The 25967-nt window shown below is 50.6% G+C and overlaps 1 protein-coding gene across 5 annotated transcripts in view; it reads right to left on the reverse strand.

Moving 5' to 3' along the window:
- Window positions 1-25967, reverse strand: part of LOC146839649 (serine protease FAM111A-like) — a 243946-nt gene that overhangs the window by 167519 nt on the left and 50460 nt on the right. For all 5 annotated transcript variants that reach the window (XM_085651740.1, XM_085651743.1, XM_085651741.1 and 2 more), the window contains one exon: window positions 8158-8271. In XM_085651740.1, coding sequence (XP_085507866.1) covers window positions 8158-8271 — 114 coding nt within the window. The remainder of the gene's footprint in view (window positions 1-8157; window positions 8272-25967) is intronic.

The raw sequence follows: 25967 nt of genomic DNA on the forward strand, positions 1-25967 counted from the left end.
ACTGTACCTGCAACTTGAATTTTCTTCCATGGGGAATCATTGACTGTTTTCTCTGAAATATTTTCGAAGTGTCAACTTTTGAAATAGCTAAATATTGTTTAAAAATCACCACAGTAATTAAGTCGACTTTCATCACTTGAGTCTAAGTACTGACCCAGGACTGAATCTAGGATCCAGGCCTGGAATTCCAAAAGTAATCCTAAAAGTAATCTGTTGCAAATAACTTGAAACTTCCATTGAATTCAATGCATTATTGTGTTTAAAATAGTGTTGCCTATTGCAACCATTTGTAACTGTTTACAAAAGTCAATTGCATATTGCAAAAGTATTTATACAAAGCATCTCATTCTGAGAAAGTATATTTTAATACCTATTGTTGGTTCTAAAATAAAACAAGCATATATTTTTTTATATATAAACCATTGGCCTAGAGTTCAGTCATTGAGTGTGTGATACTATTTGCTGACTGAGTGTGTACAACAAATGCTTTACACTGTCCTCTGATGTTGCCTTACTGCTCGACCAAGCTACCACTTTAGAGAGAAAGGTTATATCTAACTTTAGCCTCTGCCAAACCCTTGGGGACTGTGGACTCTGTACACCCTGTACCTATTAAGGAACAGTATATACAGAGCCACTTTCTCACACTCCCTATCCTATATTTCCTTCCCAAGGTCCACAACAACACCATTCCAACCCCAGGCTGTCCTATCATCTTGTCGAGAAAGAACATGTGTGAAAACATATCTAAATACGTTGACTTCTTCCTACAGGACCTGGTCCTCAGTCTACCCAAGTATCTCTTGAAAATCAAGGACATTCCATAGTGTGAGGACTACATACTTATGTCTCTTCACATCACTTCACTGTACGTGAGCATCTGCCATAGTGATGTCCTAGAGGCCTGCAAACATTTCCTTGGCAAAAGACCAATTCACTGTTTCAAGCATAACAAATTCATTTTGTTCCTCATAGAATGGTGTCTAACTCATAATGTTTTCATGTTCATCAAAACTGTGTACCAGCTGCTGAGGGGGGTGGCCATGGGAGCCTGCTTCTCACCCAGCTACGCATGCCTTCATGTGGGCTGGTGGGAGGAGCGGTCTCTCATGGCTGACTATTCGGATGCATGGAACAACAACATCGTCACATGGCTTAGATACATAGACGACGTCTTTGTAATTTGGAAGGTTAATGCTGAGAGTTTGAGGGCCTTCATCATAGAGATTAATACCAACAATCTCAATTTGGAATTCAATGCTAGTATGAACAACACCTCCATTGAGTTCCTTGATGTCGAGCTCTATATTTCCAATGGGGCACAACACTCAAAACTACATAGGAAATCTCCTGCAGGCAACTCGACCCTGCATGCCTCCAGCTTTCACCCCTGGCATTTAATTGTAAGCATTCCCTATGGTGAACTGCTTCGCCTTCGTGGAATATGCAGCTCTGTTGAAGACCTAGAGATATGTCAGAAGGAGGCCTTCCACAGATTCGGGGCACGAGGTTACTCCAGAAGCATCCTCATGAAATCCACCAATAGAGCCAACGCCATACCCAGGGAAGAACTCCTCACAGGGAAGCCCGCAGCTGACACCGACACTGCCATTAGTGAGATGACAGAAAGTCCATGCACAGTTAGCACCAGGCTCATAATTACATACATTGAGGAACGTGCTATTCGATCTATGATCAACAAATATGGGGGATTATTACATCTGACCCAACGCTGGGTCCAGTAGTTGCACGACATCCTGATATCACATTCAAATGTGCATTCTCCATGCATGATGCCCTAGTGAGGAACAGTCCTGAAATCAACATTAAATTGAATTGGCTATCTGACATGAAGGGTTTCTTCAAATGTAACAGCTGTAGGGCTTGTAAATTTGGTAGAAATATCACACAATTAGATTCCACCTTCAGGAGAGAACCTCTTAACATCAAACACCGACTCACTTGCAGAACAGAGTTTACAGTTTACGTACTTGAGTGTAAATGTGGTCTGCGCTCCACTGGCAGCACCAAGTTACAAGTACACCTACACATTTTAGAACACGTAAGGGCCATTGTGAACAATGATTCTTCCTACCCTGTAGCCAGGCATTTTAAGGAGGTGCATAACAACAACCTTGACCTCCTCCAATACTGTGTGATTGACTGCGTACCCGCATTAAGAAAGGGAGGAATCGAGAGAAACTACTCTGCCAGCTGGAAAGTAGATACAGCCTAGAATTTAACACCAAGACACCCACTGGCCTCAATACCAGTGAGGATTTCCATAACTTTCTGTAGATTTGAACACCACAAACTTCTTAATGCTGCATTCCTTAGGGTATTCCCTTGCTTTCATCAATACACCATGCATTCCTCTGCTCATATGAACATACTACACGTTATCTACCATCAGAGGGTCACATAGGGATCATATATATGTAACAAGTACTGAGGCACTTTCGAGCTCTGAAGTATAAATAACTGCTATCCGCTGTTTTGCTTTGTATATACACTAATGGCATTTGTGCAACTGAGCTTTAATGTATTCACTGAAACATCTGAGCTTTCTGTAGCTTTGAGCACTGCCATTTCCATAATGCTGCAGTCCTCAGGTCAGTCCTCTGCTTACACCAATACACTAAGCATCCCTCTGCGCATATGAACACACTACGAGTTCTCAACCATCAGAGGGTCAATGAGGGACCCAATATATGGAATCATTGTTTGTGCACTTGTGAGCCTTGAAATGTGAACAATTCCTATCCTTTTCACTGCTCTATATATACATTAACTGCATTTGTGCAAGTGAGTTTCAATGTATTCACTATGATATGTCTGAGCCTATCCTTTGTAAAGTCAATTTAACCATTTGGATTTGGTAGTCGTCCAATTTTTACATCTTTAAATGTTTCACGTATTTTACCCGGCACTATAATGCAGTACATGTGAGCGAATGTTTCCATGACGCTGCTGTCACGTAACTCACTGTTAAATATTACGCACCTTTTGCTTCACATTCCCTTCATCACTTCCCGTACCTCTCACATTTTTCACTTCGGCACTTAATCGCAGCAGTAGCGTTTTTAACTACTTATTTATATAACCACCGTTAACTCTTCTGCCGACTTTTTGAGGCTAAATGCGGCACTCTGCGCAACAACAAATTCCCATTCAGGACCAGCGGATTTTTAATCCTTAAGCATTCGAGCTATGCATTCCTTGACTTACTAGCAGTGGTAGGCTGGCGCGCCCCTGCCCGCAGCTCTTCACCAGCCACAGTCGAGTACAACTTAATTCGTAGAGCCTAATTCAATATTATCACCGGACACTGCCACCTCTGACTCCAGATATTCGCTGGGGCCCCAGTGCAACAAATACGGATGCTCGCCATTGACCAATTAGGCCCGGATTCCCTCGAGATTTAGTCACGTTGCACAATTTTTTTACCTTTTTTTCATTTTTTTCCTTCTGATTAATGCTTACAATATATATTGTCGCAGCATTGGAGGATTGGCAGTTACTGTTTTTTACGTTTTTTAACGTTTCTAAAGGTTTCACTTCAATAATAACATTGAGGCCTATGTCAGTTTGAGGTGATGTGAAGAGTATGTCCGCTATGTCTGTAAAGCCAATGAGGTCATTCACTTCTGACTTACCGTCAGCAGGAAAGCAGCGCTACAGTAAAAGTCGGTGTAAGGTGGTGAAATGCCTACTCATGGTGTTAACATAGAAAAAATACTACTGTTTGTGCATGTATAAATTTCACTCATTTACTATCAGCGCGCTGCGTGATCAAGGCCGCATGTCTGGCGACCGAAACGCGTAATTTGGACCTGGATGTGTGAATAAAGGAACACATTCTGGAATCTGCGCCCTTGTGCTCCGCCATGGAGACTGGGATACTTTGGGTTTCGTTTCGCTATATATATATATATATATATATATATATATATATATATATATATATATATATATATATATATATATATATATATTCACCAAAGTGCCCCGGAACATAGAGACGACACTCCACGAGGATAGATTGCAAATCTTTAATGCTCAGAAACACTCTAGCAGCCCCAACTGGTGTAAAATCCCTGACGCGTTTCGTTGCTCCTGCAACTTAATCATAGGGACAGGGCAACAGGCAAAATCCGGTTTGTACTTTAAATTGCTTTTTTTTTTACCCAAAGTGCATCTGCTTTCCAGTAAGCTGTATGCTGGGATTTAAAGTCCATTCATTCCCTTCCAGTAGGGTCCGTATATATTGCCAACACTGTTTTTAACCCATTTCATATTTCAATGTTCATGGCCCTCCGGTGGGCTTCAGGGCTGCTCTCGTGGTTCAAATATGGCCAATCCTCGCGCTGGCAGGCTATGACTGTTCACAGCCTCGCAGACCTGAATTCAACTTCCAGACGGTGCATCTCCCGCGGCTCGGAGCCTGCCGCGTAATTGTCCATTCACCAAAGTGCCCCGGAACATAGAGACGACACTCCACGAGGATAGATTGCAAATCTTTAATGCTCAGAAACACGCTAGCAGCCCCAACTGGTGTAAAATCCCTGACGCGTGAACATTGAAATATGAAATGGGTTAAAAACAGTGTTGGCAATATATACGGACCCTACTGGAAGGGAATGAATGGACTTTAAATCCCAGCATACAGCTTACTGGAAAGCAGATGCACTTTGGGTAAAAAAAAGCAATTTAAAGTACAAACCGGATTTTGCCTGTTGCCCTGTCCCTATGATTAAGTTGCAGGAGCAACGAAACGCGTCAGGGATTTTACACCAGTTGGGGCTGCTAGCGTGTTTCTGAGCATTAAAGATTTGCAATCTATCCTCGTGGAGTGTCGTCTCTATGTTCCGGGGCACTTTGGTGAATGGACAATTACGCGGCAGGCTCCGAGCCGCGGGAGATGCACCGTCTGGAAGTTGAATTCAGGTCTGCGAGGCTGTGAACAGTCATAGCCTGCCAGCGCGAGGATTGGCCATATTTGAACCACGAGAGCAGCCCTGAAGCCCACCGGAGGGCCATGAACATTGAAATATGAAATGGGTTAAAAACAGTGTTGGCAATATATACGGACCCTACTGGAAGGGAATGAATGGACTTTAAATCCCAGCATACAGCTTACTGGAAAGCAGATGCACTTTGGGTAAAAAAAAGCAATTTAAAGTACAAACCGGATTTTGCCTGTTGCCCTGTCCCTATGATTAAGTTGCAGGAGCAACGAAACGCGTCAGGGATTTTACACCAGTTGGGGCTGCTAGCGTGTTTCTGAGCATTAAAGATTTGCAATCTATCCTCGTGGAGTGTCGTCTCTATGTTCCGGGGCACTTTGGTGAATGGACAATTACGCGGCAGGCTCCGAGCCGCGGGAGATGCACCGTCTGGAAGTTGAATTCAGGTCTGCGAGGCTGTGAACAGTCATAGCCTGCCAGCGCGAGGATTGGCCATATTTGAACCACGAGAGCAGCCCTGAAGCCCACCGGAGGGCCATGAACATTGAAATATGAAATGGGTTAAAAACAGTGTTGGCAATATATACGGACCCTACTGGAAGGGAATGAATGGACTTTAAATCCCAGCATACAGCTTACTGGAAAGCAGATGCACTTTGGGTAAAAAAAAGCAATTTAAAGTACAAACCGGATTTTGCCTGTTGCCCTGTCCCTATGATTAAGTTGCAGGAGCAACGAAACGCGTCAGGGATTTTACACCAGTTGGGGCTGCTAGCGTGTTTCTGAGCATTAAAGATTTGCAATCTATCCTCGTGGAGTGTCGTCTCTATGTTCCGGGGCACTTTGGTGAATATATATATATATATATATATATATATATTCACTGAAAAAACCATAGGTTTCACACATGTTATAGTTAGCTGGACATTTTACTGATAAAAAACCAATGAAATTCCCCCGTTATAGTTACTGTAGGCAACTATAACTCACGCGACCGCAATCCTCTGCTGATGCTAATACTGTATTTAGACACTTATTTGCCCATGTCTTCTTCCATTAAATTTTAGCTATACATATATTACAAATATATTTTTTTCATAAAGACACATATGTCATCAGCAGAGGATTGCGGTCGCGTGAGTTATATTTGCCTACAGTAACTATAACGGAGGAATTTCATTGGTTTTTTATCAGTAAAATGTCCAGCTAACTATAACATGTGTGAAACCTATGGTTTTTTCAGTGAATTTGCAAGGTTTTTTAAATGCTAATTCCTAACTATAACGTGTGTGAAACCTATGGTTTTTTCAGTGAATTTGTACGTTTTTTTAAATGCTAAGTTACTTTACGCCATTTGTGGCGTGCGCGCCCACTTAACGCAGTTCGTTCCGTGCGCGCACGGTGCGCTTCGCGCACCGTGCGCGCACACTGAGCACGCGGTGCGCGAAGCACGTTACGCTACATGGGCCATGAACGCACGATGCGCTTCGCGCACCGTGCGCACATGGAGGACATATGATGAGCATCGTTGTGACAGGTAAAATATATGTTGGATTTAGATCTTATAAGCTATGCACAAAAGGTGCCCTGCGGGCACCTTTTGCACACGGGGTGGGGAGAATTAGGATATTATTATTTTCTTTTTAATATTTCTTACCGTAAGCGTACGGTAAGCGTAATCGGCGAAATTTTGGAAAAAATTTAATTTGCCTTTTTTCACTTGGGGGATCGTTGGGGACTCCCTCAACATGGCTAGGTGCTTGGGAGCTTTCTAAACATCCCCTTAACATGTTTTTGGACTTTGTTTTTCAACACCCTGTCAGAGTGCGAGAGAGAAAATGGCGGCCGCCATTTCCTGGTTTCGACCGATTCGAATGTTTACTAAGATCTAACAGCCAATCAGAATCGCGCTCGCGCACGGCACCGTACGCGTACGGTAAGCTGCCACAGATATATATATTGATTTAAAGGCTATTTTCTCAGGATCTACTGAACAGATTTACACCAAACCTACAAAAGGCACTTCCTTGACCTGAGGACTACCTCTCTGCAAAATTTCAAGTAATTCTGTTCAGCCGTTCGGGCTGTAGCTGTGTCTAAAGGTCCTATGGAAAAATGCATGGGAAAAACGCGTTTTGGGACCCCCCTTTTATCTCAGCCCCCGCTTGACGAATCCCCCCGAGACTTTCAGGGTAGGAGCGGAGCGTAGCGCCCCACCTATTTTGAAAAATTCGCGAGGATTCGTCAACCGGCGCCAAAGTTATTCAAAATAGAATGTTGCGGATTTCCTATGGAAACGTGGTCCTAACTATAACTATCTACTGGCGACCGCCAGTAGATAATATATATATATATATATATATGTATATATATATATGTATATATATATATGTATATATATATATATATATATATATATATATATATATATATATATAAAATATTTTTATCAATATTTGTGATTTTGCCGCAAAGGTCACGATGCCCCCTTGACAGTACACGGGTTATGGCTACGCTGGCAGTCACAGCAACATCACGAATATCAGTGATTATTTTTTTTTTATTTTGCACACATAACTTGTGTCACTAACACCCCCATTTCTCAAACATGGGATCAGAGTCCCTCCACCCTGACCTCTTATGTTAGCTTTCACAGAAACGTTCAGCCCCGGGAACCATTCCCGATCGATAAAATGTCAGCTGCAACTTTCTACTCAGGATGCAGCCAGCAAATCACAGCATTCCTATATATATTCCTTCGATTTTTCCATCGCCTTCCTCAAGTCTTTGTTTGTTTGCTCAGTCTGCTCCTTTTCTTCATTGTTCATTTATTTGCCCTTCTGCCTTGCTCTTTCGTTTTCTTTTCTTTTCTTTTCTTTCCTTTCTTTTTATTTTGTAAGGAAGGGGGATGTGTTATGAAATGTTCCTCTGTTTATCCTTAATGTTTCCTGTTGAATTTCCTACCCTCTATTATGAACTATGTATGTTCCTGTTTTGATTCCTGTTATTAAATCTGAAGATTTCTTATGACAACTACCATGTATTTTGCTTTTTACAAGAATGACCATAATACATTTATTTCAAACTTTTTAAGTGTATACTAAAGCGGACCCGAGGTCAGTTTTTCTCTATGTGTTTTACTATCAATGCATTAAACATGCCTTGAGGCTTCCTGCAGCCAAATGCTCACCTTTTGCCTAGTCATTGGTTGACCTTCACACTGCGATGTTGGCATGCTAGCACCTTCTCCTTGGCTTCCACCACCTGAGGCATCAGCAGTCTGGTCAGAGCTTTTCCTTGATCGCTGTGGAGGAAATGAACACTTGAGATTTTGAAGGAGACAGAACCCAAATTCTAGCACTATTCACAATCAGCCAAGTTACTACTGTTTTCAGTCCCTATATTTAGTATGTGTAATTACAATTTGAGACAGCTGAAGCATGGTTGGTAAACGGAAAGTTGACCAAGTCTAAAGTGGCTGTAATGAATTTAGGATCTACTCTCCATTTTTGCATGTCATTCTATTACTCAGACTGTACACTGTAGACTGTTAGAATACTCGTTGTTTACTCTATGGGTTCTGTACACCTATTTCTCATCTCCATACTGCTGCGTCTCTATCCATGACCATCACTTTATACATTAAAATCTGCCAGGAGAGATTTGAACACAATCCTTGGTCAGGGCTCTTGGCCAACCCACCGGAGTCCAACCCACTCCATAATCCCAGCTCTCAAGAGATGTTCATTTATGGAAGTGCAAATGCATCCGTCCTGTGCCAGAATTCACTGTCACAAGTTCCCAAACTGTAGGCACGACTGTTCTGGAGCACCAGATACCACCAGCTACTCTTACATATGGAGATGATGCAGGGCAGCTAGGGAAACATGTTGGGATTCCTTTGAGGCTGTGATCCCACTCACAAAAACCCAAATAATCAAAAAATCAAAGAAGAAGGCCTTAGAGGAGTGCATAGACAACAGCATAAAATAAATCTTCACAATCATCAAAAACTTCACTTCTCTAACCACCAACTGCATCATTCATTCGCAGGACTTCCTCAAATACAAAATAAAAACCATATACAATACCCTCGACCCTCAACCAACCCAATACAACATCGCCTCCAGCCTTCCATCAAACACCCATGGCAAAACCCTGATGTCCTGTAAAGTATTCACCATGCACGAAATCATAAAAGCCATCCACTCTAGGGCACCCACTGCCCCCTGTTCCCACCGCATCTACAACATGGAAGCTGCTCTCATAGCAAAGTCCTCAACCCACACTGTAATTACTCTTTCACCACGAAGATGTTACCAGATGTCTGGTAACACGCAATGGTCAATATACTGCTCACGCTAGCAAACTACCGCCCTATCTCCTTTCTACAACACCCAGCCAAAGTAATGGAAAAAGCCCAAGAATATAGGAATCTTCGACTACAACAACGCACACCGGCTCCTTGATACGTTGCAATCAAGATTTCAGCCAAATAACAACAATGAGACTCCCTCATTGCAGCAACCAATGACATCAAGATGGATCTATACCATAGAGAGCAAGAAAAAAACACACTCGTGTTTAATCAATTGTGGTAGTTGAGGTTCAAGTGAGTTATAGGTGCAATAGGGTAAATCCCCCTGAGTAGGGATATAAATATAAGGTGAAAGCACGTTCCTAGGTCAGGAGCGTGTCTCCCAGTTTGCACTCACAATTGGAAATTAATCCTAAACTTTAATGAATTAGTAGTCCTTATGGTTGTTCCAAAATTGTATCAGTTTATTGGATGTTCAAAAGATTCTCAAATCATCTCTTTAAATACTGTAAATTCCGATGTAAGTATTGAAGTTGCACATATGATGACCTGGTTGCCCAATGCATTTCGGGCTGTCAAAGCCCTTCGTCAGGAGAGAAACTATTATTATTTATCTTCATGTCTGCTTACCTAACACACATGTGGAAGGAGTGTGGAGTGCAGTACACGTTTACTACACCCTACCACCCACAAACTAATGACCTGGTTGAGAGATTCAACAAGACATTGAAAGGTATGATCATGGGTCTCCATGAAAAACTCAAAAGGAGATGGGATGTCCTGTTACCATGCCTGCTTTTCGCTTACAGGGAAGTGCCACAGAAGGGAGTAGGTTTCTCAACCTTTGAACTTCTGTTTGGTCATCCTGTGAGGGGACCACTGTGTCTTGTAAAAGAGGGCTGGGAGAGGCCTCTTCAAGAGCCCAAACAAGACATAGTGGACTATGTGCTTGGCCTAAGGTCCAGAATGGCCGAGTACATGGAAAAAGCATCCAAGAACCTTGAGGCCAGCCAGGAGCTCCAGAAGCACTGGTATGACCAAAAAGCTGCACTGGTTGAATTTCAACCTGGGCAACAGGTGTGGGTTTTGGAGCCAGTGGCACCAAGGGCTCTCCGAGATAAATGGAGTGGCCCTTACCCTCTCCTAGAGAAAAAGAGTGAGGTCACCTATCTAGTTGACCTGGGCACTAGCAGGACACCCAAAAGGGTCACCCATGTGAACTGCATCAAACTCTACAATGACAGGGCTGACATCACCATGCTGATGGTGACTGATGAGGAACAGGAAGCAGAGAGGGAACCTCTCCCAGACCTCCTCTCCTACAGCCCACAAGATGGGTCAGTGGATGGTGTGGTCTTTTCAGACACCCTCTCTGCCCAACAGCAGACTGACTGCAAGCAAGTCTTGCAAAGGTATGCTAGCCTCTTTTCCCTGACCCCTGGTCTGACAAACTGGTGTACCCATGATGTGGACACTGGTGACAGTGCACCTGTCAAAAACAAAATCTATCGACAGTCAGACCAAGTTAAGGAAAACATCAAAGCTGAGGTCAGCAAGATGCTGGAGTTAGGGGTCATTGAACCCTCTGAGAGCCCCTGGGCTAGCCCAGTGGTTCTGGTCCCCAAACCTCATCAACAGGGTGAAAAGAGAGAGATGAGGTTCTGTGTGGACTATAGAGGGCTCAACTCTGTCACCAAGACAGATGCTCACCCTATTCCAAGAGCAGATGAACTGATAGATAAATGAGGGGCTGCCCAATTTCTCAGTACCTTTGACTTGACTGCAGGGTACTGGCAGATTGGCATGACCCCAGGAGCAAAAGAAAAGACAGCATTCTCCACCCCTGATGGGCATTATCAGTTTACTGTAATGCCCTTTGGGTTAAAGAATGCCCCTGCCACTTTCCAAAGGTTGGTGAACCATGTCCTGACTGGGCTGGAGTCCTTTAGTGCAGCTTATCTTGATGATATTGCTGTCTTTAGCTCCACCTGGCAGGATCACCTGATCCACCTGGGAAAGGTTTTAGAGGCTCTGCAAAGTGCAGGTCTCACTATCAAGGCATCCAAATGCCAGATAGGGCGGGGCACTGTGGTGTACTTGGGCCACCTTGTAGGTGGAGGCCAAGTACAGCCCTTACAACCCAAGATCCAGGCCATCATGGACTGGATAGCTCCAACAACCCAGACTCAGGTCAGGGCATTCCTTGGCTTGACTGGGTACTACAGGAGATTTGTGAAAGGATATGGGTCCATTGTGACCCCCCTCACAGAACTCACCTCCAAGAAGATGCCCAAGAAAGTTAACTGGACAGTTAGTTGCCAAAAGGCTTTTGACACCCTAAAAGAAGCAATGTGCTCAGCACCAATTCTAAAAGCTCCAGATTATGCCAAGCAGTTCATAGTGCAGACTGATGCCTCTGAGCTAGGGATAGGAGCGGTCCTATCCCAGACCAATGATGAAGGCCAAGACCAACCTGTTGCTTTTATAAGCAGGAGGCTACTCCCCAGAGAGCAGCGTTGGAGTGCCATTGAGAGGGAGGCCTTTGCTGTGGTTTGGTCCCTGAAGAAGGTGAGGCCATACTTGTTTGGTACTCACTTCCTGGTTCAAACTGACCACAGACCTCTCAGATGGCTAATGCAAATGAAAGGGGAAAATCCAAAACTACTAAGGTGGTCCATCTCTGTTAGACGGACCGGGAGGGTCGGCCGAGGACAAGGGGAGAGGTCTCCGGGGAGAGCCGTCTCCAGCGATCGTACAGACAAATAACTTCCCCCCCACAGACAGATACCACACAAGGAGAAGATTTAGCGTTCTTTATAAGCACTTCTTAAGGTACGATGAAATGGTACAAGGAGGTCTGGACTCAGGGGTCCCCTCGATTCAAGTCTCTCAAGATAGGAAAAGGGGGTAGCGGGACAGTCTGGTTACCAGTCTGGTAGTTGAGATGGTATGGTGGGTAGCTCACAATCCTCGAGCTTGGTGGTCTAGCTGGTACGGGCCGCGGCAGCGCCAGCAGGTCCCGGTGGAGATGGTCGATACACGGTCCGCGGCAGCGCCAGCAGGTCCCGGTGAAGATGGTCGATGTACGGTCCGCGGCAGCGCCAGCAGGTCCCGGTGAAGATGGTCGTTACAACGGGCCGCGGCAGCGCCAGCAGGTCCCGACGAGGATGGATGTTGCAGAAGGCCGCGGCAGCGCCAGCAGGCAGGACGATAGTTCGCAAGATAGGGCTACGGCAGCGCCAGTAGTCCGTCAAGGCTGAGTTCTCTCGGTGTCTCTCGACTCCAGGATACAACTCCTTCCTGCTCCGGAGCTGCTCCAGTTATAGGGCAGGCGCCCTTTGATGTCCGGACCCTCGCACTTGGAGGTCGGAGGGTCCGGGATGAAGGTGTCCAGACACCCAGCAGGGGGTGGAGCCGGTGCCTGGGGGAGCTGGAGGCGATCGGCACCTGGCGGGGGAGAGTCCTTGGCGCTTCGTTCTCCCATTGACCTGCCAAGTGGTCCGCTCACCTCCTGGGTGGATGGTGGTGCCGGGATGTCGGGGCCGGCCAGGCCCAGGGTTAGGCTCGGGTGGAGGCCACGCGGCCTCGTGGCGCAGGGCCCAAGATGGCGGCTTGACCCGGCCGGGGGAGCTGGTGGTGGCTTGGGCCCGTGATACATGGAGGTCCGAGGGCAGGAGTTCCGTCGGGAGACGGGGTGCGGGTGATTCTCGTGGGTCACGCCTGGCGGGCCGGGGCTTGGGCCCTGTCATGCGGGGAGGGAGCAAGCCCTTCGTGTGGCCTGTCCAACATGCGTCCCCCCCAGCTGAAGGCGGGGAGAGTCACCCATCTTCTTGGGGACTCTCCTCGTCGAGGCGGAAAAAGCGTGACAGGCCATCTGCGTTGGCGTGGTCTTGGCCCGGTCGGTGCTCCACGGTGAAGTCCATTCCCTGCAGGGAGATGGACCAGCGCAATAGTTTTGGGTTCTCCCCCCGCATCTGCATCAGCCACTGCAGGGGTCGATGGTCGGTTTGTACCCGGAAATGGGTACCGAAGAGATAGGGCCGGAGCTTTTTGAGGGCCCACACCACTGCGAAGGCCTCCCTCTCGATTGTGCTCCAGCGCTGTTCTCGGGCCAGGAGACATCGGCTGATGAAGGCCACCGGCTGGTCATGACCTTCGGGGTTCAATTGGGAAAGAACCGCTCCGATGCCGTGGTCGGAGGCGTCTGTCTGTACAACGAATTCCCGACTGTAATCGGGGGCCTGGAGCACAGGGGCGGTGCACAGGGCGGCCTTCAGCTTTTTGAAGGCCGCTTGACAATCGGGGGTCCAGTTAATCCGCTTCGGTTGGTTTTTGGACGTGAGACCCGTGAGGGGCCCCACAATGCTGCCGTAGTCCCTCACGAACCGCCGGTAGTAGCCGGTGAGCCCCAAGAAGGCTCGGACCTCGGTCTGGGTGACGGGGGGCTGCCAGGACTGGATGGCAGCAATTTTAAGTTGCAGCGGGGTCACCAGCCCGCTTCCCACCTGGTGCCCAAGGTAGGTCACGGACCCTTGACCAATTTGGCATTTGCCGGCCTTAATCGTGAGGCCGGCCCGCTGGAGGGCCTGTAGGACCTCTTGGAGGTGGAGGAGGTGGTCGGACCAGTGGCGGCTGTATACAGCGATATCGTCCAGGTAGGCAGCGCTGAACTCTTCGAGCCCCGCCAAGACCTGGTTCACAAGACGTTGAAACGTGGCGGGGGCGTTCTTCATGCCGAAGGGCATGACCTTGAAGTGGTAGTGGCCATCGGGGGTAGAGAAGGCGGACCGTTCCTGAGCCCGGGGTGTGAGACCGATCTGCCAGTAGCCCGCTGTTAGGTCGAAGATACTGAGGTAGCGGGCGGCCCCCAGCCGGTCGATCAATTCGTCCGCTCGGGGGATAGGATGAGCGTCGGTCCGGGTGACAGCGTTCAAGCCCCGGTAGTCGACGCAGAATCTCAGTTCAGGTGTGGTGCCGGGGGCAGCGGCTTTGGGGACCAATACAACCGGGCTGGCCCAGGGACTGTCCGAGGGCTCGATGACCCCGATCGTGAGCATTTTGGCCACTTCCTCTTGTATGCAGGCCCGTACCCGATCTGGTACGCGGTAGGCCCGGTGTCGGATAGGGGGACTGTCCCCGGTGTCCACGTCGTGCAAGCACCAAGGGGTGACCCCGGGGGTGAGGGAGAACAGTGTAGCGAACCGCAGCAGGAGGTCCCGGCAGCCCTGGCGTTGCTCTGGGGTGAGGGCATCGGAGAGTCGGACCCCGTCCACGGAACCGTCGTTCTCCTGAGTCTTCAGGAGATCCGGGAGGGGTTCGGAGTCCTCCTCTGCCCCACTGTCCGTAGCCATCAGGAGGCTGAGTTCTGAGCGCACAAAGTGTGGTTTGAGTCTGTTGGTGTGGAGGACCCGAAGGGGGTTCCGGGGGGTCCCCATGTCGATGAGGTAAGTGACGGGGCTTTTGCGCTCGACCACTTTGAAGGGCCCCGTCCACTTATCTTGCAAGGCACATGGTTCGGTGGGGGACATCACCCACACTTGTTGACCAGGTTCGAACTCGACGGAGGAGGCATTGTGATCATACCATCTCTTCATGTCTTCCTGGCTGGCCTCGAGGTTCGCCTTGGCCATCTCCCTGAAGCGCCGGGTCTGATTGCGTAGGGCCAGGAGGTACTTGAAGACGTCTGGAGGGGTCTTTAGGGGGGCCATCTCCCAACCTTCTTTGACTAGGCTGAGGGGCCCTCGCACAGGATGCCCGTACAGGAGTTCGAAAGGGCTAAAACCGAGGGACTTCTGGGGAACTTCTCGGTAGGCGAAGAGGAGGCACGGGAGTAGTACATCCCACTGGCGACGGAGGGGCTCTTCCAATCCCCCAATCATCCCCTTGAGAGTGCGGTTGAATCGCTCCACTAGTCCGTTCCCTTGGGGGTGATAGGGGGTCGTGAATCGGTAGGTGACCCCGCACTGTTGCCAGAGGGACTTCATGTATTTTGAGATGAAGTTCGTGCCTCGGTCGCTGACGACTTCTCGGGGAAAGCCCACCCGGGAGAAGATCCCCATTAGGGCCCGGCCAACCACCGGAGCTGTTACAGTTCGTAGGGGCACCGCCTCGGGGTAGCGGGTGGCGTGGTCCACCAGTACCAGGATGAACCTGTGTCCTTGTGCCGTGCGGGGGTCCAAGGGCCCCACAATGTCTATTCCTACCCTCTCGAACGGGGTGGTGACCACTGAGAAGGGTTGCAGAGGGGCTTTCAGCTTACGGCCACTCTTCCCGCTGGCCTGGCACGTGGGGCAGGACCGGCAGTGGTTCAGGACGTCGTTCCTCATCTTCGGCCAGAAAAAGTGGGTCACTAGGCGACTGTAAGTTTTGTCCAGGCCCAGGTGTCCAGCCAGGGGGACATCGTGGGCCAGGTTGAGCAGGAAGTCTCTGAAGCGGAGAGGTACCACCAGTACTCGACCGGCTCCTAGCTCTGCGATTCTTTGTTCGCTGTATAGCAGGTCGTTATCCCAGTAGACCCAGTGAGTTCCGGTGGAGTCCCCTGCGCTCTGGGCGCTGGCTTGTTGGCGGAGTCCCTCGAGGGAGGGGCAGGTCTTTTGCTCCTGGCGGAACTGTTCTTGGGTGGGCCCCCCTTCTTGACGCCACTGAGCCAGGCCGGGAAAGTCCTGGGGTTGCGCGTCCCCTTCGGTCGTTGGTTCCGGGGGGTTGGCCTCGTCGTTGTCTTCTACTGGGGCGACCGGGGGCGGAGGTGCTGGCCATTCCGGTTCTTCTGATCGGGGGACGGCACGGGCGACCATGGACCGGGTGGTTACGCAGGCCCAGTCCGGGAGGCCCAGCATCCCCAGGTGCTCTCTTCTCTCGACGGTGGCCCACGGGGAACTCTCAAGGTCATTCCCCAGGAGGCAGTCCACGGGGGCATCATCCCGGACCGTCACTTTCAACAGGCCGGAGACCCCTCCCCATTCGAAGGGGACGCAGGCCATTTGACACAGACTTTCGGAATTGTCGGCTGAGCGGACGGGGCAGAGAATGTTCGGCAGGATCTGCTCGGGCTTCACCAGGTGACAGCGGACGGCCGTCACACTGGCGCCTGTGTCACGTAAGGCCTCGGCCCGTTGCCCATTAATGGTCACCCACTGACTGTATTTCCTGGTGTTGGCGGGTAGGGGAGCCCGCGGGACCATGTCTTTTCACCCTAGGCACGCTAGAACCATGGCGGCCGGTTCCCACTCTTGCTGGGCCGGCTCATACTCTTCCTGTTCCTCTGATAGTCGTTCTTCCCCCGGTGCGGCGGCAGCTACCTGGCGGGGCTTGGGCGTTTGGTTCTGCGGGCAGCTCGGGTCATTGGCGTAGTGGCCGACTCGCTGGCATCGGTGGCACGTGACGTTGGCTCGGAACCCAGGACGCATCGGGGGGTTGCCCCGGCCGGCCGGGGGCGGGGTGCTGGCCACGGGTGTTGCCGGGAGGGTGTCTCTCCCTCGCCCCTGGCCTCCTCCTCCTCCCCGAGGACGGTGCTGGCCTTGGTTGCTTCGGTTTGGCTCGTGTGGTCCTCTCCGGCCCACACGGGTGCTTTCCCATCGGTCAGCTTCAGCGGCGAGCTGCCGGGGGTCAGTCAATTTGCTGTCGAGGAGGTGCTGCCTGAGCTCGACGAAACAGTTGTTCGACAGGTGTTCCCATACCATAAGGTTAAAGAGTTGTTTGTAGGTCGTTACATGGCTCCCCTTGATCCAACCCTCGAAGGCTCGGCTGAAATAGTTGACGTACTCCACCCTAGTTGTACCCGGGATCCGGGTGCAATCTCTGAACCTCTGGCGGTACATCTCGGGTGTGAGGCCGTAGCGGGTGAGGAGGGCAGCCTTCATGTGGTCGTAGGACGACATTTGGTGATCTGGGAGCTGCAACAGGGCATCGCGGCCTTCGTTGACGAACCTCCCCCATAGTCCGGCTCCCCAATCACTCCGGTCGATCCGGTGGGAGGTCATGGCGATCTCGTAGGCTTTGAACCACTGTTGTATGTCGTCTTCTCGGACATACTCTCGGACAACATCCTTGGGGATGTGGACTTTTTTCTCGGTTGCCCCCGGGGTGTGCGGTCGCTCAGGCACCCCCGGTTCTTTATTCTGTTTCCGAAGTTCTATTTCCGCCAGTTTGCGCTCGTGTTCGAGTGTTATTCTTTTTTCCTCAAGCTCTCTCTGTCTCTGCTTTTCTTCTCGTTCTTCTCGGAGCCGCAGATGCTCTAGATTTAGTTTCTGCTCGGCTAACTTTAGTTCACCGTCCATCTTGAGTCGTGCCATTTCCAACTCGTGTAATCTGGTTCTTTCTCTTTCTTGGATCTCCTCCTGCGAGAGGCCCGTTCCCCGCTCCTCGGGAGCCGTGGCGTTCCCCTCTGGTGCGACACTGTTTTGGTCGGAGGATCCGGCGATCCCAGTTTCTGCCCATGACTCAAGGGCGCGCTTCAAATCGTCTTTGGTACTCAGGCCGGTGGTAGCAATGCCTAGTTCCATGCAGAATTGTTTAAGTTCGCGGTGGCTATATTCTTCCAACTTATCCATTTGGAACTTTTCAGTGGAACCGCTATCTCTGGCTGACATCGTGATTTTGTCGTGGGGTGAGCTACTCTCTGTACGATTACGCGTTGATTCGGATCGCGCCGCTGGCCACCAATGTTAGACGGACCGGGAGGGTCGGCCGAGGACAAGGGGAGAGGTCTCCGGGGAGAGCCGTCTCCAGCGATCATACAGACAAATAACTTCCCCCCCACAGACAGATACCACACAAGGAGAAGATTTAGCGTTCTTTATAAGCACTTCTTAAGGTACGATGAAATGGTACAAGGAGGTCTGGACTCAGGGGTCCCCTCGATTCAAGTCTCTCAAGATAGGAAAAGGGGGTAGCGGGACAGTCTGGTTACCAGTCTGGTAGTTGAGATGGTATGGTGGGTAGCTCACAATCCTCGAGCTTGGTGGTCTAGCTGGTACGGGCCGCGGCAGCGCCAGCAGGTCCCGGTGGAGATGGTCGATACACGGTCCGCTGCAGCGCCAGCAGGTCCCGGTGAAGATGGTCGATGTACGGTCCGCGGCAGCGCCAGCAGGTCCCGGTGAAGATGGTCGTTACAACGGGCCGCGGCAGCGCCAGCAGGTCCCGACGAGGATGGATGTTGCAGAAGGTCGCGGCAGCGCCAGCAGGCAGGACGATAGTTCGCAAGATAGGGCTACGGCAGCGCCAGTAGTCCGTCAAGGCTGAGTTCTCTCGGTGTCTCTCGACTCCAGGATACAACTCCTTCCTGCTCCGGAGCTGCTCCAGTTATAGGGCAGGCGCCCTTTGATGTCCGGACCCTCGCACTTGGAGGTCGGAGGGTCCGGGATGAAGGTGTCCAGACACCCAGCAGGGGGTGGAGCCGGTGCCTGGGGGAGCTGGAGGCGATCGGCACCTGGCGGGGGAGAGTCCTTGGCGCTTCGTTCTCCCATTGACCTGCCAAGTGGTCCGCTCACCTCCTGGGTGGATGGTGGTGCCGGGATGTCGGGGCCGGCCAGGCCCAGGGTTAGGGTCGGGTGGAGGCCACGCGGCCTCGTGGCGCAGGGCCCAAGATGGCGGCTTGACCCGGCCGGGGGAGCCGGTGGTGGCTTGGGCCCGTGATACATGGAGGTCCGAGGGCAGGAGTTCCGTCGGGAGACGGGGTGCGGGTGATTCTCGTGGGTCACGCCTGGCGGGCCGGGGCTTGGGACCTGTCATGCGGGGAGGGAGCAAGCCCTTCGTGTGGCCTGTCCAACAACCTCCCTACAGGGAATGGACTTTGAAGTGGAACACAGACCAGGGACTGCCCATGCCAATGCAAGGTTAGTCGCATCACCTTTCGTTTGGGGGGGGGAGGGGGGTTGTGTGAGAAAGTGACATCTTTCTTGCATGGTATGCCCCCACTTTTTGCTAAATTGCTGAATGTACTTTGTGGGAGCCGGCCTCGTGGCGTGGTCCTGTTTCCCCGCGCTAAGCCGCACAAGGTCCCATGCACATCGGGGCTCCTCCATTTTGGATTATACGTCACTCCACGTGACCACCTGCATGACCCTGCTCTACCCGGCCTCGGTCCCAGCGAGGCCCGACATCAAGACGCCAACCCCTGGCCCGGGGGATACCACGTGAGCCCTTCCCACTCTCGGCGGAGGGCAGTATCGATGGGACCCCCAACCGTCCTTCCACACCTAGGCGTGATCGCCCCACAGCTCTCTGGGGCCTGGCGCCTCTCCTGCTGGGCGTCTGGCCGCTCCCTACCCGGCCTCTCCGCCCCCTCCAGGCGCAAGGGTCCGGACATCAAAGGGCTCCCGTCCTATATCTGGGGCGACCCGACAACAGGGCAGTAGTTGTATCCTGGAGTCAAGAGCCCTGCTGATCGGATCGCGGCTGACCCTACGGAAGAAGTCTCACCCTGAACCCACCACTTGAGCCCTGCTGACGACGTCGCGGCTCCACCGTGCTTAAAGACCTTCGCGAACCTTTGGGGCCCTGCTGACGCTGTCGCGGCCCGACCTTGTTGAACATTACCATCAGAGCCCAGCTGACCTCGTCGCGGCTCGACCGAAGCGGACCTACCACCGGAGCCCTGCGGACTGGGTCGCGGCTCGACCTAAGGGGAACTTCCACCCGAGCCCTGCAGACGCCGTCGCGGCTCCCCACGTCCGAGCCGCTCTGAGACCAGCACTCAAGGTCTGGCGCAGAGCCCTCCCGTACCTGGTTGGTACTAAGACTGTCCCGCTACCCTATCCTTCTAACGCACATTGAGACTCTGATAGGATCCCTCGATCCCACTGTAAATATTGACCGTATTACTGCTGATAAAGAACCAAGTCACGCAACTGATATTGAGTCCTGTGTGGTGGTGTTACTGGGCCTGGTACGATCATAGGAGAAAGACCTCCCCGAGGGGGCTTCTCAGCGGCGCTCGGCTATAACTTTGCGGTAGGAAGGTGCCCCGGAATAGTCTCCCCGACTACCCGGTGGACCTCCCTCCAACATACTTTGACTGAGTGTACCCTGGACTCCTGCTAATCAGGTGCCCAGGGCCTATGTTCCTTCACTAAAAACACAAAAAACAAATTGGCACAAATTGGCAAACCCTGGCCACATGTCAGCCCCTGGTAAATGGTACCCTAGGTACCCAGGGCCTTGTGACCAGGGAAGGCCTCTAAGGGCTGCAGCACTCATTGTGCCACCCTTAGAGACCCTGTACCCCTACACACACACACTGCCCTTGCAGGCTGGGTGTCTGGGTACAAGACAAAACAAAGAGTCGACATGGCACACATCCCTTTGTGCCATGCCCATCACTTACACTGCCATGGCATACATCAGTCACCCCTCTAGCTGGGTGCCCTATGCCAATGGTGTGGACACAAGAGCAGGAGCCCTGTGCCCCTACAGTACCCAGGTCCATTCCTGGGCACTGTAAGTGCAGGGCTGCCTTTAAGAGTACATGGTGCTGAGAGCCTGTCAAAACGAACTCCACAGCACCATAAAGGCAGCACTGAAGACTGAGAAGTTTGGTATCAAACTTCTCAGCACATTAAACCCACACTGATGCCAGTGTGGGATTTAATGTACCAAGCACCCCAGAGGGCATCTTAGAGATGCCCCCTAAAACCTAACCTACCATCCCCGTCTGTTCTAAGGCTGCCCAGGCTGCCACATAGCAGACATGTTGCTGGACCCTTGGGTAGGAGAGACCCTGCTCTCCTGGGCCTGCAACAATGCACATCCTGGGCGAGGTGCTAAATCTCCTCCCCCAGGATGGGCAGGGGGAAGCTTCAAAGGCATGCTGCCTCTGTGAGTTTCCCCAGGCCACTGCAACCCCCCACTCTGGCGGGAAGCTTGGCCGGAAACCCCAAATAAGGACAGGGGATGTGCCAGCCTGCCAACCCCACCCCTCAGGTGGGGGAGGCGAGGTGAAGCACATCCCCGGGCTCACGCCATCTTGAAGATGGGAAGCCCTAGCCAATCAGGATTAGGCTACTGCCCCCCTCCCACAGGAGAGAGGCAGGATAGGGGGTGTACCCACCCCAGGACAGGGACCCATTGGTCCCTGCCCTTCACCTACCTGTAACGCCTCTAAATCTAGTATTTAGGAGCACCCTGAACCTTCCTTCCCCAGATTCTAGATTCCAAACTACAAAGAAGAGCAAGAAGACAAAAGACCTGCCCTGCAGCTTCTGAAAAGAGGAAGACACCAACTGCTTTGGCCCCAGCCCTACCGGCCTGTCGACCCTCGAACATGCTCCTGCTCCAACCCGGCATCTCTTGTGGCCAGCAACCTCACAAACCCCGGAGGACCTGGCTACCCTTCAACTCTGAGCCCCTGGGACTCCCATGAGTAGAGGCTCTACTCAAGAACTCACTTCTAATCCCTGGCAGCAACCCGGAACCGCGAACCCAGCACACTCTGCACCAGCCAAGCCTGGCCGGTGCCGGAGTGAACAAAGACCCCGAGGACGACCCCACGTCGACTGTGACCCCGAGTTCGGCACCCAAGGACCTCCCTCGACCCTCCTGAAGAAGCCTGCAGCCTCAGAGCAAGGTGCCCCCCCCTACCGCGATCAACAGAGGGTAAGATTTTCCGACACCAAAAGGCACCCCTGCACGCGGCACCCCGCGGCCCACTGTGCCCACTCCCGGGGTACCTACCTATCCTCCAACTACCCAACTTACCTCTCGAAGTGGTGGTGGCACCTGAAGAATCCTCGTCCCCGAGCTTGCAGTCTTTTTCCAAACCGGAGATTTCCCATTAAAATCAATTGAGCGCCCGAAGGCTCAAAAGCACCCTGCACCCAACCGCCCGAGTGGCCCTGGCAGTGCAAACTCTACACCTATCTACTTCCCCACTTGCCCTGAGTAAGTGACCAGAAGCCCAGCTCCCACAGCCGCGTGGCTTGCTAGTCAGGAGCCACCAACCAAGGCCCCCTATCCCTCATAGGATAACATTGGGCCTAACTCTCTCTGCACCCGGCCGCCCTAGTGTCGCTGAGGGTGAACTAACTGTACCTACCTGACCCTGGGGGACCCCTGAGTCTATGCTCAGAACCTCAACTCTGTCAGTCGAGTACTTACCTTTTAACCGATAACTCTATTTTCTTCATAGGGTAACATTGACTGGCTTTTTCCTGAAATTTCTTCTAAGTGTGGACTTTTCAAATCTTAAAATATTCACCAAAAATCAGCCGAGTAACGAACACGAAAATACTCACCTGCTCTTAGGTGAGCTCCCAGTGCTGGATCTTGGTGCCCAGCACTGACTCTGAAAAATACTTACAACTGTACTTACCAGTAACCCAATTTTCTTCGATAGGAAACCATTGACTGTTTTTCTGTGAAATTTCTTCTGTGTCAATTTCTGCAATCTTTAAATATTCCTTAAAAATCGTAAAATATCTGAAAATGTAATTACTTACCTGTTTTGGAGATAGGTCCCAGTACTGTGTCTAGGTACCCAGTACTGGATTACAAAAGTAACGAGAACATACTGTACCTGCAACTTGAATTTTCTTCCATAGGGAATCATTGTCTGTTTTCTCTGAAATATTTTCAAAGTGTCAACTTTTGAAATAGCTAAATATTGTTTAAAAATCACCACAGTAATTAAGTCGACTTTCATCACTTGAGTCTAAGTACTGACCCAGGACTGAATCTAGGATCCAGGCCTGGAATTCCAAAAGCAATCCTAAAAGTAATCTGTTGCAAATAACTTGAAACTTCCATTGAATTCAATGCATTATTGTGTTTAAAATAGTGTTGCCTATTGCAACCACTTGTAACTGTTTAGAAAAGTGAATTGCATATTGCAAAAGTATTTATACAAAGCATCTCATTCTGAGAAAGTATATTTTAATACCTATTGTTGGTTCTAAAATAAAACAAGCATACACGGGTGGGGGTACGCTCTGTACATACACGGGTGGGGTGGGGGTCCGCACCGTACATACACGGGTGGGGGTACGCTCCGTACATACACGGTGGGGTGGGGGTCCGCACCGTACATACACGGGTGGGGTTACGCTCCGTACATACACGGGTGGGGTGGGGGTACGCTCCGTACATACACGGGTGGGGGTACGCTCCGTACATACACAGGTGGGGGTACGCTCCATACATACACGGGTGGGGTGGGGGTACGGCACGTCCATCTGCGGGGGGGACTGGGGGTACGGCGCGTACATCTGCGGCCTGGGGGGGTGTTCGGCGCGTACATACGGGGGCTGGGGGGTGTACGGCGCGTACATACGGGGGCTAGGGGGTGACGGCACGTACATGCGGGGGCTGGGGGGGACGGCGCGTACATACGGGGGCTTGGGGGAGACGGCGCGTACATGCGGGGGCTGGAGGGGGACGGCGCGTACATATAGGGGCTGGGGGGACGGCGCATACATACGGGGGCTGGGGGGGGACGGCGCGTACATACGGGGGCGGGGGGGACGGCGCGTACCGGGCCCCCTATTCCGCTCGCATCGCGGCGTAATTAGCTTTTCCGGCACATTTTGGGTGCCGTAAAAATATTGCCGTCCGGACTGCTGTCGGTACGAATCGTACTTGCTGGTACGTAAAAACATGCCTAACTCCGTCCGGACGTCACGTCCGCGGTGTCCCGGATCACATTCGTATGTATTTTACTGTCGGTCGGTGTTTTTTCCGACTCGTACGGAAATGGTGTTTCCGTACGAATCGTACTTGCAAGTTTGTAGGGTTTTTTTCCCGGGTACGAGTCGGACGGAGAAAACGCTGCGACCGACGGTTCGTACCCGGTTTTTTCAGGATCGGAATCGGCACCTTTATCTGCCGGAGCAAGAAATGGAGTTAAAAAGTACACCTTCACCTCATGAGGTGTTTTGATAAACAGCAAACTGCACACGTTATCAGAAGGTGAATAATACGTTTGTGGGAAATGGCCTAATAAGGTGATCGCAACGCCGAATGTAACACCAATTTTAAATTCTTTCTAAAAAATATAGTAAAATGTCGACATGCAGAACAACCACAACCACAACAGCCGAATAGCTAAATTATGGCAGAGCAAACAATGCTTTCCTTCAGACTGCAGCTTTCAGAAGAAACAATATATATGTTCAAACTATGTGAGTCACTAGAAGTAAACTGTGTCAAAACTTTTTTTATAGTATTAACTGAATTAAAAAATGATTGGGAGCATTTAACACACTTTTATCCAAGCGACAAGTCAATTTTATCCAAGAAACAGCAGCCAGGAAACTCCTGTTAGTGAGCAATACAAGGGCAGATTACCCTTAGCACATTGTTTTTACTGCAATGTTTTTCCAGGTATTACCTACAGGAAATTACAGGCACTCAAACCTTGCGACTGAGTGTAATTTGAAATGCAACTTTGGTTTAAATGGGGCGCAAATTTTTTGTGGTCGACTTTACATTTTTTGTGCCTCTGAGAAAGAGGCCGTTAGTGTGCCAATGTTATAATGGTGTTTCAAGGCTTCGGATTGGTGTCTATCATAACTTAATTCCCTTTAACGCCTTTGCTCTGCTTTATGCATGTCCTCATGAATAGGGGCACTGGAATTATGCGACAGTGGAGGACCAAATTATGTGCTAGGGTTCGCAAATTATTTGAAAGGAAAAGGCAAATCATGCAACGTAATGCAGTAGTACATTTTGAGATAGCATTACCTCCTTATTTTGTCATTGTATACACATGGTAATACTGCGCAAAAATGTCACCTCGTTAGTACCAGTTTATCTACCAGCAACAGCAATAAGCAACTGAAACGTGACCTGTCAACCTTTTACAAATGGCCTTCCACTGTGCTGGAACACGCCAACATGTTTTTTGATCCATTTGATTACTCTGGGTGCCTTAAAGAGTGCGTGCTAATAGGTACACGATGCCAACAACGAAAGATAAACTAGGAGGCCAGTAATCTTTACAAGTGGACATCCAAATGTTGGGCACTCCTGGCAGCAGAGGCACTGCACGAAGACCTCAAAAGCAAGCAAAACAAAAGTTACGATATTTAGCACACAGCACTTAGGTGGCAGATGCCCCCAAAACCTGATTGATGAGGTTACGATCCAGGCGAAGTCTAGTACTGGCCCACACCCGGCGCTCAGATGTGAGACTGCCGGCACCGCATGTAACCTCAATACTTGCGCATAAAACAAGCACTAAAATGAAGCACTTTTGCCGGCCACACATGTACCAAAACAATCAAAAAGACAGACCTGCTTCCAAAGCATGTTATAGAAAACAACAATAAAATAATTACTTACCGCCCTTTTTTGGTTTTATTTCTAGGCCTGCTGCTAGCTGCTTACTTCGTTCGAATGACTAATGATGCAGCTGCGCATTACGCTGGGGCGGGAGAAAAGCGGGGACTCTGATCAGCATTGGTCCATCCGACTGGGGGTGGGGGAGGACACTTGACGATTCAAAGCCAAGGAGGGAGGAAGGGGCTGACATCACCCAGCTCAGGCAGTTTCTGACGGTGTGCATGTGGCGTCCGTGTGACTCGTGAAAAGGCGGGCAGCCGCTCCATCCAAATGTAAATGTTCATTACGGCATAAACAAATACAGTGCAATCAGGCACCGCACCACTCTAAACCCAGGCAGGCATGGATTTACCAGTTACCTGGCCTCTAATATATTCTCTTCGCCAGGGAGACAGTTATAGCGCGTAGAC

The sequence above is a fragment of the Triturus cristatus genome, chromosome 4_1 (genome assembly GCF_964204655.1).
Source record: "Triturus cristatus chromosome 4_1, aTriCri1.1, whole genome shotgun sequence".
Classification (NCBI taxonomy): domain Eukaryota; kingdom Metazoa; phylum Chordata; class Amphibia; order Caudata; family Salamandridae; genus Triturus; species Triturus cristatus.